We start from the raw sequence: 13,966 nt of genomic DNA, 5'->3' as shown, positions 1-13,966 counted from the left end.
TATATCGTGCTAAATAGGTGATCTGGCTTCAGAACTCGTCATGCTCTAGTGTCGATAATCTTTCATACGAATGTGTCTAATGTCTATAAAATTTTTGATTCGAAGAAACTGACATTTCTCGGCTTCAGATAACAAGTCGCAGCACCTACCACGGAAGAGTCTTCAGGAACACCATGTCCTTCTTGAGGAGAGCTGTTTCTGGGCACTCTTATGGCCCCAAAACATTTGGGAGAATGGGATTGCTGAATGGTTCAATTATGCCTATTCTCACAACACAACGACAAGTTCATGCCTCTTCTGTCCTTAGAACGTATGAGGAAGAGAAAGCTGTTTTGGATGAAATTGCCCCAAGACTCACTGAAAGGGATCTAGAAACCTCGAGAAAGTTGCGTAACATCGGTATTTCTGCTCACATCGACTCAGGTAAAACTACTTTCACGGAGCGCGTTCTTTTCTACACCGGGCGTATCAAGGCTATCCACGAAGTTAGAGGCCGTGACAACGTTGGAGCTAAGATGGACTCTATGGACCTTGAGAGAGAGAAGGGCATTACAATTCAGTCGGCTGCAACCTATTGTTCTTGGGACAAGGACGGCCAGAATTATCATTTTAACCTGATTGACACACCAGGCCATATCGACTTCACTATTGAGGTTGAACGTGCTTTAAGAGTTCTTGATGGTGCAGTTTTGGTTGTTTGCGCCGTTTCAGGCGTTCAATCCCAAACTGTTACAGTGGACCGTCAAATGAGGAGATATAACGTGCCAAGAGTCACTTTTATCAACAAAATGGACCGCATGGGAGCTAACCCCTTCAGAGCTATCGAACAGATCAACAAGAAACTCAAAACGCCCGCTGCTGCAATTCAAGTCCCAATCGGTGCCGAGTCAGAGCTGAAGGGTGTCGTCAACATTATTGACCGTGTTGCTCTTTACAACGAGGGCGCAAACGGCGAGCAAATCGTAGAGGGCCCAGTTCCAAATGAGCTTAATGAGTTAGTGGAAGAGAGAAGAGCAATGTTGATTGAAACGCTTGCCGACGTGGACGACGAAATTGCAGAGATCTTCTTAGAAGAGCAGGAGCCTTCAACTGAACAAATCAAGGCAGCTATCCGTCGGGCTACGATTGCCAGGAAATTTACACCTGTTTTGATGGGTTCTGCGCTGGCCAATCGAAGCGTGCAGCCTGTTTTGGATGCTATCGTCGATTATCTACCCAACCCATCAGAGATTCTTAACACTGGCTTGGATATTGCAAACAACGAAGCTAAAGTTAACCTCGTTCCTTCGGTACAAGAGCCCTTTGTCGGCCTAGCTTTCAAGCTGGAAGAAGGCAAATATGGCCAACTAACCTATATTCGTGTTTACCAAGGCCGTTTGAGAAAGGGAGGCTATATTACTAACGTGAAGACCGGTAAGAAAATTAAGGTGTCCCGTTTGGTGAGAATGCATTCTAACGATATGGAAGATGTTGATGAGGTCGGTTCAGGCGAAATCTGCGCCACGTTTGGTATTGATTGCGCTTCCGGTGACACTTTCACGGATGGAACTTTGCAGTACTCCATGTCTTCCATGTATGTCCCAGATGCCGTTATCTCTCTCTCGATCACTCCTACATCTCGAGACTCTACCAACTTTTCCAAGGCTCTGAATCGTTTTCAAAAAGAGGACCCCACCTTTAGAGTTAGATTTGATGCCGAATCGAAGGAAACTGTTATCTCCGGTATGGGCGAGCTTCACTTAGAAATCTACGTCGAAAGGATGAGAAGAGAGTACAACGTTGATTGTGTAACTGGTAAGCCACAGGTTTCCTACCGTGAGTCTATCACTATTCCTGCTGAGTTTGACTACACACACAAGAAACAGTCGGGTGGCGCAGGTCAATATGGACGTGTTATGGGCTCATTGAGTCCGTTAGAAGGGTCAAATGGTAACAAATTTGAGACAGCTATAGTTGGAGGCCGCATTCCTGACAAATATCTAGCAGCATGTGGTAAGGGATTCGAAGAAGCTTGCGAAAAAGGTCCTTTGATTGGCCACAAGGTTTTATCAACACATATGTTGATCAACGATGGTGCGATTCACGCTGTTGATTCCAACGAGTTGGCATTCAAAACTGCAACAATGGCAGCTTTCAAAGAAGCGTTTTTGGAAGCCAAGCCTGTTATTCTGGAACCAGTTATGAATGTTTCTGTCACGGCACCTAACGAATTCCAAGGTAATGTCATCAGTTTGCTAAACAAACTACAAGCTGTCATTCAAGATACCGAAAACGCACAAGATGAGTTTACAATCAACGCCGAATGTTCTCTCAATACTCTTTTCGGGTTTGCCACGTCGCTTAGATCTTCGACGCAAGGCAAGGGCGAGTTCTCACTGGAATTTAAGCACTACTCTCCAACGTCTCCTCATCTACAAAGACAACTTATTGCCGACTTTGAGAAGAAGCAGCAGCAGAAGAAGTAGTGGTATTTTCGTTGCCAATAATTCTCCTGTAAAAACACTGTAAATAGCCTATGTGAAATACTATATCATTATTCCAGTAAACCGAATTCCTGCTATGCTCTAGTTTGTGTAAGTGTCATCAGCTTTGATCTTACTGAGAAGGTCTTCTATTTTAGGTCCCATTAGCGGCTGGCCAGACCTGGTACGCTGTGTAACCTTTTTAGACCTTTGATTCCGTTGCTTCTCCCTCTCTTTAGCTTCGTTAATCTTTTGTAGCTCGGTTTTCCTTTTTTCCTGAGCCTTTTGATACTCCATTCTTCCTCGTAATTTCTTCATCTCCTTTTTTTCATCAAGCTTCTTTCTATTTGCTGCAGTAGCTTGTTCCCGAACCTCACGGTAACTGCGCTTTGTCTTACTCTCTTGTTTCTCTGGTGCAGTATATCCTTCTTCTTTCAAAGCTTTGAAGTAGTCCTTTCTCAAACGGGCTCTCCGAACAAGACTTTTTTGGATGTCTCGCACTTTGGACTCCCTCGTGTGTTTTTGGACTCTTGGAGGCATTTTGGTTTGCTGAGTGGGCGTATAGGCTTCGACTTTTCGATTTAGAGAAGTCGCGATGAGCTTATGCTCTTCAAAATTTTCCTAAATTTTTAGAAGAGTTAAAGGATCTATCTATGATAATATTTGGATATTCGAAAGACTTACTGAATCAGTTACTGGCTTTTCTTAAGACCAGAAGGGCGTGCTTCGGAGTTGTGATATAACTTACATGATAAATGGATGGAGTTCGAACGTCTCTTCTGCGACATATGCAATGCTGGCATAGCCATTGCCAAAGCAGGTACTCAAGCACAGTGACAAGCTGTCTTCCTCGAAAGATAAAAGATATATTTGACGACGGAAAGGCGGAACCGCTGCAAACACGTCAGCTCAACAGGATTCTCTCATTCGTTCGGGAATCGCGACCACACTCAAGCCAGCGGTCTGCGCTGATCAAATGCTTACACAGAAGAAAAGCACACAAGGACGTAGTCCTGGTGGCAAAGTCTGCGCTTTTTGATTTTAACCATAATCTTCAACCGGACGTTTCAGCATACGAGCTCAAGAAGTACTTCAGTTCGCTTCTGTCAATAGGAAAGAGCATACAAATGGAACAGGCTATGTTTCAACTTATAAAGCAGTTCTCGCTGACTAACAAGAGCATGGTCACGAATGTCATAAATGCGACATTTGTTCAATCAACTACCACAGAAAGTGTGTCTCAAGCGTTACTGACCTGGGTTCGATTTAACAACTACCTGCATGGGCATGCGGACTTCACGAATTACGAGCAATACAAATATATCTTGAAGACACTTCTATTCTTCTTAAGGGCAGAAAAACCGGAACCACATGTTTTAGCGGAAACTTTGAATTTCGTGAATTCTACGCAAGGGCCACTCATCACTTCTCAATTCGCATCCACTCTAATTTACTTGTCTTGCTACAACAGAGACTTTTCCGTTACAGAAAGTCTGTGGAACTACAAGCGAGAGAAAGAGTATCCTATCATAAAATCCGACTTAACTTCTATTTGCAAAGCGTACGCTCATTTTGAGAAGTTCGAACAAATTCAGGCGGCGTGGTCGGAGTTCCCGGATGCGCAAGACGACGCCCAGTTCGACTACCTGTTGATAGCTCACGCTAAGCTACAAGACTGGGGGAACCTTCAAAACCAATTCAATGCCCTTTTTGGGATAGGAGACCTTCCGAGTATCAATCACTATGGTATTGTGATGTTTTCGATTGCACATTTGGGGGAAAGAGAAATGGTTGAAAAATTGTATAATCAGCTTCTCCGAAGAAAAATGATTCCAACGCTACCAGTTTTGCAATCATTGCTACAAGTGTGTTACAAGACGGGTGATATGAATGGTTGTTTCCAACACTTTGAGCTCTTCAAGAAGTATGGTATTAAACCAACGCCGTCCACCTGCAACATCATGCTGCGTATTTTTAGAAACCTGAGCGACATTGACGGCTCTCTGAGGTTTCTAAAGAGAATGACTGAAAATGGTATCGAGGTGTCCGAGAAACATTTTTCAACGATCATCAACACATGCGCGAAAACCACCAACTATGCAATTGCAGGGGAACTTTTTCAGGTAATGAAAGATCATTATGATATAAAACCCACGGGCTCCTCAGTGGCAGCCTTAATGCATGTGTACATTAAGAGCGACCTCCCGCAAGAGGCATTGAAGGTATTCAAAGAGTATCGATACACCAAAGCGCCGTTAGAATCTGAAATATCCATTTACAACAAAGCTGTGGAGGCCTACATGCGTATGAATCGTAGCGATATGTCCGAAAAGATATTTGAGCAAATACTTTCAAAGAACTTGCCAGCCGATTCTGAATTTTACCGTGTCATGATCAAACATTCGGCACTCTACATGAAAGACTTCGAAACAGCGGAAAACATCTTGACCCAGTTACTCTCACATTCTAAGTTGAAGGCGACTCCTACGCATTTTGAAGCATTAATGGGAGCTTACGATAAATACTCCAATCGTCGTGGCGTTTTAGATCTTTATCAAAGGATGTTGGAAAACAACGTGCCAGTGAATTCAAAAGTTTTGTTTTACCTGATCAAAGCTACCTTTAAAACAAGGCTAAGATCAAGGGAAAATTTGGATGAGGCCATCAGTCTTGTTGATGACATTATGAGTCAAGCCGCAAACAGAACCCTTGATATTACGTTCGAAAAATTGCATCCATCTGTTATGGCATGGCCTATGAGAGCAGCTGCTAAATACCACAGTCCTCTTAGGGCCCTCGAGCTCATGAACAAATATAATGATATGTTCTTCGACAAGACCGATTCTGCTGAAAGCCGGCTTGTTGTGATAAGAAGCTTAATGGTCCTTTCAGCAGAGGTTCACCAGTGGGACGATTTTCAAAAATTCTTTGAGAGATACATGAACCGTATTCAGTACTACCAGAATTTGCCTTCAGCAACAGTTCGAAACAGAAACTTTGCATCACTTTTAAGAGGAGTACTGACTTACAAAATAAAGCATCTTGTGGCAACCAATCGCGCTACTGAGATACCGGCTTTACTGGAGGATGTTTCAGCCAAGAATTTCGTCATAGACAATGAGGCTTGGAATGAAGCGATCACTAGCATGTTTGCGGACATGCGAACTATTGGGAAAGGGCTACAAGCTGTCGATACAAAGTTAATTCATGGTTTCAACTTAATCCACAAGTACAGATTGTTGAGAAATAAAGCTGCCTCGAACACATCTACGGATAGAGGCTCTTGGTTTTTGGAGAAAAAGAGGCAAGCCCCTTCATCATACCAGCCCAAGTTGTACCTCAAATCAAACGTCCTGGAAAAAACATTTGAGTCAATGGACAACTATTTGAGCACGATTAGCAACGTTGAGTCAGAGCTCAAAGACCTTACATCGCGCTTCAAGTACTATATGAAAAGGTACCTGATGCACCCAAGAAACAAAATACCTGGGTGGAATGAGATAGAGGTGAAACACGCTGCATACTTCCAAAAATTGCGAGACTCTAAAAGGGCCATCAGCCCTGAGGAGCTCTCATTTTAGACATTATTCCTGTGCATACTACTGAAACTTCAAAAGTTCAGTAGCCATATTTTCATATAGCTGCCCTTTAGAGGAGGCAATATTATTTGTAATTAACGAAAAACCGCTGTAGTCATGACTGTAATAATATTCACACGTTGACAAGTAAATACTTAAACCGCCTCAGACCTTTTAGACGTTCTCGCGCTCTGGCTTTTGGGTTTGGTTTGAGGCAACGTTACGGGGGATTCGCCGTTGGTCTCACCATACACCAAAGGCCCTATCCATGGCTGGATATTCCAATGCAGTTTGAAAGTCAGGTTCCTGTCAGAGAGCTTCTCTTCGATGTCCCACACAGAGTATTTCGACTTTGCGTTGTTCAAAGAAATGACGGCTCCTTCTTTATCAGTGATAATACTGTCCCACAAGGTAACTTCGCTCTTGACACTTGGCTTCTTTAGCCCGTTGTATTCAGCCGTCAAGTAGACAAAAATTTGCTTCGTATTCCAGTTAAATAGAGGCGTCAAGTCCGATTCGAGGTCAAAGGAAATCTTCAGGTTTTCTTTAGGCCTTCCGTTGACAGATCCATAAAATCTGCTCGTTCTCACATTGATTTGCCTGTAAAAGCCTCATGTTAGTAACATCCTTAAAGGCGGCGCAATACAGCTCACTTACGGTTGAATGTTGCCGATTGACGAGGAAAGTCCGAACACGTTATCTTGGTAAAGCTGAGCGCAGAAAGTAGCCACAACAAACGCTGCGGCAAAAATGGCAAAGCTCAGGGCCTGGTTGCTGGTTTGTTGGAACCTCTGTGATAACGAGAACATCCTGGTAGCGCCAATGAATGAAATACAGCCGGCTGTTTGGTTGCCAAGTGCACAATTTCTCTTCGAATGTGGGTCGACGTATATCAAAACCTAGATTATATTTCAAACACCTCAATTTGGCGCTAAGGTCACGTTATCACTTTGTCGCGCGTCGACGCCTGCGACAGGGAAGATGTAAAGCACAAAACATTGAAGTACAAATACTTCATAGTTGACTCTGAATACTTACTCTAGTGTATACAAGCTTGAAGTGCACTTAAATAAATCTGTAAAACGACAAGTGCTATTCATCAATGAAACGAAATCCAGACTACGGTTTTGGGAAAATAATTGGAACCGTGGCAGTTGCAGGTACCATCCTCGGTATGGATGTGTCTTCAATGACCGTGTTCCTGACTTCCAGCTATTTTAATCAATATTTTAACTTTCCAGGTCCTGCTTTGCAGGGTTTGATCACTGGGGCCAATCCGGTTGGAGGGCTTGTGGGATGTATTCTTTTTGGTATAATGACGGACAAGTTAGGAAGAGCGCCCACATTTCGAGTCTTAGCCCTTATCTGGATTATAGGGTCAATAATATCAGCAGCAGTTCTCAACGTATGGATGCTAATTGCAGGAAGATTTATTCGGGGGATTGCAGTGGGTTCTTTTTCTGTGCTCCTCCCGGTATACATCGGGGAAGTCGTTCCTGAGCAGAGGAGAGGTCTAGCGACGTCAGTTGTGCAACTTGCTTTAACTTCAGCCATCCTGGTTGTCTTTTTCGTTTGTTTCCTTCTAAACTATTTCGAACATCAGTATTCATTTCGAATCGCATGGGGTCTGGAGATGGTTCCAGCTCTTTTGCTGCTTGTGCTTTCGTTCTCGCTATTGGAGTCTCCAAAATGGCTAGCATCGCATGGGAGGTATGATCAAGCGCGCACTATTCTCCAGAATTCTGGCGTTATTGAGAATCATGATAGAGAAGAAGTGGATGCGGCGCCCGTAACCAAAATTGACATTTTGGAACTTTATGGTGGTTCCCAGAAAATAAGCTACGGTGACCTTTTTTCGGGGACTCTTCGAAAGCACATGGCTGTTGGCGTAACTGTGCAAGTTCTGGTTCAAGCATGCGGCATCAATATCCTGATGTTTTATATTGTTTACATTTGCGAGATGATAGGGCTGCGAGGCGGGACGAAACTTGCAGCCGCTTCAGTGCCATACTTCATCAATGTGGTCTTTACCTGCATTCCTATAGCTTTATTAGATCGCCTTGAGCGGAAAGCTGTCGTTTCATTTGGAGGGCTTTCTCTTGGCTTTATCATGGCATTAATGGGAGCAATAATGGGCTGGTTTGGTCATAGCGTGCTGCCCGTCAATGGTAACGCGACTATTGTGTGGGAGATAACAGGAGCTCCTGGCTTCTTAATTTTGGCACTGTGCTTCTTGTTTGTGGCACTGTTCGCATCCACATTGTCTTGCTGTGCATGGCTTTACAGCAGCGAAGTTCTACCACGAGACGCGAGGTCAAAAGGAATGGCATTGTGTATGGCAGCTAGCTGGTTTTTAAATTCCTGCCTCACGTTCACCACTCCTTTGCTGCTGCGCAAAATCAAATGGATAACATTTGTCCTATTAGGATCAACAACCGTTCTTCTCTCGATAGTGGTTGCGGTATGGTTTCCCGAAACTAAAGGACTTAGCGAGGATCAGATAAAACAGATCTTCAGGAAACCAGCCATTGAAATTGAGTTAGGCGAAAAAGAGAAGTATTCCGACGAGAGTGATACAAGGTCCTCCGCGCCGTCACCTGTAACCAGTTAGGACGTTATTGACATTAACATTACGAAAATATATAGACTATAGAGCAAGTTCAAAAGTTAAAAGGACTTGGCGGCAAGCTGCACCACTCAATTAGTTTGAACGTGCCAGAATTCAAGATCATTCATTTGCAATTGGGAAAAACAAGCGTTTCAATCATAGCCTTTTGCTTTTAAACCGCCTCGAACCTAAACATAAAACATGTTACTTCGGACTTTTTTATGTTGTTTTTTAATATCGTGACATTAAGCTGTCAATATGTATTCAAGCAGAGGGGAAGATTGGCGTCTTGGCCAACATCGAAGCCTCAGGCGGGTGTCAAAACAATATTTTCTGTCAAATTCACGCTACTAATAGTATATATTGGTGAATGGTTTTCCTTTATCCCTATCAGGTCAAAAAAAATCGCAAGTAAGGACGAAGGCACCACCGAAAGCTTCATCCTTGTTTCCATTAGGTCCCCAAAGATGCTTAGAAACACTTGAGGTGGACGATAGAAGGTCCGCTTTCGTCGTACTCTTGCTTCGAGATCCACATCTGTTGGAAAGTGGTCAAAGAAGCCAAAATAGAACCACCGATCCAGACAGAGTACTTTCTCTCTGGTGGGGCAATGATCTTCACCTTCATGGAGGATGGAGCCAATGCAGTGATCTCCTTCTGCATTCTCTCGGCAATACCTGGGAACATGGTGGTACCACCAGACATGACGATATTACCGTACAACTCCTTACGGACGTCGACGTCACACTTCATGATAGAGTTGTAAGCAGTCTGGTCGATACCAGCAGCTTCCAGACCCAGCAGACTTGGGTGGAACAGGGCCTCTGGGGCTCTGAATCTCTCGTTACCGATGGTGATGACTTGGCCGTCAGGCAACTCGTAAGACTTCTCGATGGCAGAGGACTGGGCAGCGGTCTGCATCTCTTGCTCGAAGTCCAAGGCGACGTAGCACAACTTCTCCTTGATGTCACGCACGATTTCTCTCTCGGCGGTAGTGGAGAAAGAGTAGCCACGCTCACTCAAGATCTTCATCAAGTAGTCGGTCATGTCTCTACCAGCCAAGTCGATTCTCAAGATACCGTGAGGCAAGGAGAAACCGGCGTAGATTGGCACAACGTGAGTAACACCGTCACCGGAGTCCAAGACGATACCGGTGGTTCTACCGGAGGAGTACAGGGACAAGACGGCCTGGATGGAGACGTAGAAGGCTGGAACGTTGAAGGTCTCGAACAGGATCTGAGTCATCTTCTCTCTGTTGGACTTAGGGTTCATTGGGGCCTCGGTCAACAAGACTGGGTGCTCCTCTGGGGCCACTCTCAGCTCGTTGTAGAAGGTGTGATGCCAGATCTTCTCCATGTCGTCCCAGTTGGTGACGATACCGTGCTCGATAGGGTAACGCAGGGTCAAGATACCTCTCTTGGACTGAGCCTCGTCACCGACGTAGGAGTCCTTCTGACCCATCCCGACCATGATACCCTGGTGTCTTGGTCTACCCACGATAGATGGGAAGACGGCACGTGGGGCGTCGTCACCGGCGAAACCGGCCTTGCACATACCGGAACCGTTGTCAATAACTAGAGCAGCAACCTCTGCACATACGGGATACGCGTTAGTAAGACCGAATAGTAAGGGTAGGGGGAGCATGATAGTGAGCGGGGAGAGATAAGAGCCGACAAGCGTGTGCGTCACACAATGCACAGGCGCACGTGCGTATCACGTGCCTATTATAGTTACCCGTCCGAAGTACCCGGGTTTTTCTTGGGCCTACCCGATTAGGAACTGCCAAAAAAAGCGTACGCTACTGATAAAATAGGGGCTCGTTTTCGTTGATCTCGGTGCAGCGATAGCGCGAGCGCAACTGGCATGGAACGGCCAGATAGCACGAACCAGGTCGCGCGACGACACGCGTAGCACGCAGAACGCGGCCGTAGCCACGCGGCGCCGCATTATTCCCTCTGAAAAGCGTCCTGACGCGCTCGCAGCTGCTGTAAACTCTCAATCTTCTAGAACGCCACTAGTGACCTTGCGGTTTCCGTCGATCCATGCACGCGCACGCGTGTCTCGAGCACCCATTGCTCGTAAGTCGTAGGCATACCCCTGGCGCGCGCACACCGGCCCTCAATCGCACGCAATTCCCCGAAAAAAACAAGCCACGTACACTCACTAGTGTCCGCCCCTCGGGCACGATTCGCACCGCTGTTGCGGCGCCGCACTTCTGCTCCTATGCCCCCGTCGTAATCCGTTTCCAAACATACCAGAATCCATTGTTTTGTTTATAAAAGTCTCTTGTTCGGCTTGTCGAGTTCACACTAGACCAGGAACTTGTGATGTGTATGGTGGCAAGTTTTATAACCTGTGCCATTGGATCCAAAAAAATTTCAAACGCACCGCGCCGATGTTACCCGGCACACACCGCTTCGTACCCGCTTATATAAGCGGGAGCGATGGGTGACGATCGACGCACTGTGGTAAGCGAGGCCGAGACTAGGAACCGTGGAGGACGCGTGGGCCCATTGAAGAGGCGCTGGCTGAGCGCTGCTCGGCAAACGCGCTCCTTCTACTCCTCGCAGAGGCGTGAGGCCCCGGAACGCTGCTCGGACCCGTGAGGCTAGCGGCAGTTGCTGCTCAACTGTTATTCCCAACCGAATTGCACCCAGCGCGGGCGGAGACGTGCTCGGAGAGCACCAACGGTGCGTTGTGGGCACGGTGGGTACACGCACGGCGGTGTCACTTTCGTACATAATGAGAAATGAGGTGCTCACGCCCGTATACGTGTGAAGCGTAGGCCACGCGAGCCTGTGAAGCCGGGCGTACGTGTCCGCTGCTTGGCGTATCGTGCGGGGTGGGCTTATCTTGCTTTGCGAGCCGGCGGCGCGGCTCCACTTTTCGCAGTGCTCTCGTAAGGAAGGCTTGCAGGTGGTGAAAAATTGGCTTCTGTTGAACCAAGGGCAGGATCACGGACAACCATTGCACTGCTCGATTTAACACGCACAATGGCTGGCAAAGCATCCAAGAAACAAGCTCACACCAATGCAGCAGTGCTGAAACGGCTGTACACCGTCGCCGGCGCCATCCTGGCGCTCGCCGCCGTCCGGCTGCTGCTATCTGGAGGCAGCTGGTTCAAGCTCATCGCGTTCCATGCACCTGCTGCTGCGTGCGTGTACATGCTCGAAAAGGGCGGGAGGCCAAAGTTCGACGCGGATGGCAGGGTTGTGCGCGAGGGAATGGACCTCAACCAGGAGGGCCTCACCGAATGGATGTTCGACATCGTATACTTGTCGCTGTTCGCGGACGTCGGCCACGCTGTCTTCAACACCTCGAAGTTCTGGTATGTGATGCTCCTGGTGCCAGTGTACCTCGGCTACAAGATCAAGGGCGCCGCGGGCCCCATGCTGGGCGGCATGCGCAACGCACAAGCGCCCAGCGCCGGCGCGCCAGCCAGCGCGCCGGCCAAGTCCAAAAGACAGACCAAGCGCGACAAGAACGCCGACAAGATCCGCTACAAGTATAAGTAGGAATTTCGACCACATAACAGGCCTTTGTATTTCAAGTCGCAAGTATACACGTCAAACAAACAACATACTGGAGCCCCGTCTCCTCTTCGTCTCCTTCAGCAGCACCCGCCTGAGGCGTTCGACAGACTCTGGCCCTTGAGGTTGACGTTCGCCTTGTCGTCCTTCTTTCCAGTGTCCTTGTGCTGCTGCGCCATGCTCTCCTTGATCTGCTTAGCCATGGTCAAGAACGCCTCCTCCACGTTGGACGAGTCCAGAGCACTGGTCTCCAAGAATGGGATCTGCAGCGAGTCCGCAAACTCCTTTGCCACGTCGTACTCGACCATCCGCTTGTCTTGCAGATCGCTCTTGTTACCCACCATTAGTTTCAGCACCCCCGCTGTAGCGTAGCGGTCGATCTCTTGCAGCCACATCTTAACGTCGTTGAACGAGTCGTGATCCGTCACATCATACACAATGATGATACCGTGAGCACCTCTGTAGTACGACGAGGTGATGGTTCTGAACCGTTCCTGGCCGGCTGTGTCCCAAATCTGCAGTTTCACGGTCTTGCCGTCGAGCTCCACGGTCTTGATCTTGAAATCCACCCCAATTGTGGAAATGTAATCGTTCGTGTACGTGTCATCGGAAAACCTCAACAATAGACAGGATTTGCCCACACCTGAATCTCCGATCAGCAGAAGCTTAAACAAGTAGTCATATTCGCTGTTCATCTTGTATCTTAGACGCTTTCGGCTGTGTTACTTGTGCTGTAGTTGCCCTGGTCCTGGCTTTGCCATTTTGTATGATACCAAGGAGGGGACCACTTTGTTCTGAGTTTTCGAAACCAGAAACAAAGTCTCTACGTAAACAGTGACACATCGATCTCCAAGCAGCAGAAAAGCATCAATTTGCCCTCGGTAAAGCGCTTGTCCGAGGAGCACTTGGTGTGTGCTAATACCAGCTGCTCTGTAATCCACTGCCTCTGCAAGGACTGCTGCTACTAGCGAGGCGAACTTTAACCACCTTACTTCATATAACATCACCTGACACGAAATATGAGTGAAAGGGCGTCCGTCAGCGGCCTCCAGTTGTTCCGGAGCGCTTGGAGCGGCGCGTTGCTCACGGCCTGAGTAATAACGCTTCGGGCGAAATCCTGCAGCGGTGGCTACTAAACAAGATCACGCGTTCCCGAGCGAGCGCGCTGCAATTGCGGCGATTCAATTGCTTGAATTCAACGTAAGCGAAACCTGCACGGTAGTACATCCCTGAAAGAAGTTCGCCAATCAGCCGGAACGGTCACCAAGCACTCTGTCGATTTTTAACGCTCTTCCTTCAAAACGCACCGTCGGTCACATCCTACGACTGCGTCACAAGCCAGCACCCACCCGTGGACGTGGCTCACATCGCGTGCACAGCGCGGGCCGACCACCAAGCCGCAATACCCAACGCTCCAATAATAACTAGAGTAAGCAATTGAAGGGGAAAGTGCACTTGTACGATTGTTTCTAAGAACATGAGGGCAGCTTTTAAATTGTTACCTAGATAAAAGTGCTTTGGTTTCTTGGAATAAAATAATTGGGTGAGTAAACAAGCTCTCAAAAGTGAAGTTATTTTTGTAGCCCGTAGAACACAATGTGAATATTTAGGGCTGAGGGCTGTGCGGTTTGAAAGCGCCGGTAAGAAGCGCTGTTCTTTGAGTGAAACGCAGTTCGAGAGACAGCGCTGTCATATTATGCCAGTAAACTCGCAGTACTCCAAGGTGGCACAACACCACCTCACCTATAAACATGCCATCGAGAAAGTTCATGTGCACGCGTCATTGTA

At 47.1% G+C, this 13,966-nt stretch overlaps 8 protein-coding genes across 8 annotated transcripts; 4 read left to right on the top strand and 4 right to left on the bottom strand.

Moving 5' to 3' along the window:
- Positions 1-173: 173 nt before the first annotated feature.
- MEF1 (Mef1p) lies at positions 174-2,465 on the top strand (the record flags this gene model as incomplete). The annotated part of the gene is made up of 1 exon (XM_002555804.1): positions 174-2,465. The coding sequence occupies one exon, from the start codon at positions 174-176 to the stop codon at positions 2,463-2,465; it is 2,292 nt and encodes a 763-aa protein (XP_002555850.1).
- Positions 2,466-2,564: 99 nt separating this feature from the next.
- Positions 2,565-3,002, bottom strand: FYV7 (Fyv7p; the record flags this gene model as incomplete). Its single annotated transcript, XM_002555803.1, has 1 exon — positions 2,565-3,002. The coding sequence occupies one exon, from the start codon at positions 3,000-3,002 to the stop codon at positions 2,565-2,567; it is 438 nt and encodes a 145-aa protein (XP_002555849.1).
- A 215-nt stretch (positions 3,003-3,217) lies between these two features.
- PET309 (Pet309p) lies at positions 3,218-6,043 on the top strand (the record flags this gene model as incomplete). Its single annotated transcript, XM_002555802.1, has 1 exon — positions 3,218-6,043. The coding sequence occupies one exon, from the start codon at positions 3,218-3,220 to the stop codon at positions 6,041-6,043; it is 2,826 nt and encodes a 941-aa protein (XP_002555848.1).
- Positions 6,044-6,195: 152 nt separating this feature from the next.
- SPC3 (signal peptidase complex subunit SPC3) lies at positions 6,196-6,849 on the bottom strand (the record flags this gene model as incomplete). The annotated part of the gene is made up of 2 exons (XM_002555801.1): positions 6,196-6,640; positions 6,698-6,849. The coding sequence occupies 2 exons, from the start codon at positions 6,847-6,849 to the stop codon at positions 6,196-6,198; spliced, it is 597 nt and encodes a 198-aa protein (XP_002555847.1).
- A 293-nt stretch (positions 6,850-7,142) lies between these two features.
- Positions 7,143-8,651, top strand: KLTH0G18854g (uncharacterized protein; the record flags this gene model as incomplete). Its single annotated transcript, XM_002555800.1, has 1 exon — positions 7,143-8,651. The coding sequence occupies one exon, from the start codon at positions 7,143-7,145 to the stop codon at positions 8,649-8,651; it is 1,509 nt and encodes a 502-aa protein (XP_002555846.1).
- Positions 8,652-9,119: 468 nt separating this feature from the next.
- On the bottom strand, positions 9,120-10,913 carry ACT1 (actin; the record flags this gene model as incomplete). Its single annotated transcript, XM_002555799.1, has 2 exons — positions 9,120-10,237; positions 10,904-10,913. The coding sequence occupies 2 exons, from the start codon at positions 10,911-10,913 to the stop codon at positions 9,120-9,122; spliced, it is 1,128 nt and encodes a 375-aa protein (XP_002555845.1).
- Positions 10,914-11,641: 728 nt separating this feature from the next.
- Positions 11,642-12,163, top strand: SND2 (Snd2p; the record flags this gene model as incomplete). The annotated part of the gene is made up of 1 exon (XM_002555798.1): positions 11,642-12,163. One exon carries the CDS (start codon positions 11,642-11,644, stop codon positions 12,161-12,163), a length of 522 nt encoding a protein of 173 aa, XP_002555844.1.
- Positions 12,164-12,258: 95 nt separating this feature from the next.
- On the bottom strand, positions 12,259-12,873 carry YPT1 (Rab family GTPase YPT1; the record flags this gene model as incomplete). The annotated part of the gene is made up of 1 exon (XM_002555797.1): positions 12,259-12,873. One exon carries the CDS (start codon positions 12,871-12,873, stop codon positions 12,259-12,261), a length of 615 nt encoding a protein of 204 aa, XP_002555843.1.
- Positions 12,874-13,966: the final 1,093 nt, after the last annotated feature.

Source organism: Lachancea thermotolerans (genome assembly GCF_000142805.1).
Source record: "Lachancea thermotolerans CBS 6340 chromosome G complete sequence".
In the NCBI taxonomy this organism is placed as follows: domain Eukaryota; kingdom Fungi; phylum Ascomycota; class Saccharomycetes; order Saccharomycetales; family Saccharomycetaceae; genus Lachancea; species Lachancea thermotolerans.
The sequence above is the reverse complement of the archived record's forward strand: the minus strand, read 5'-3'. Positions and strand labels throughout refer to the sequence as shown.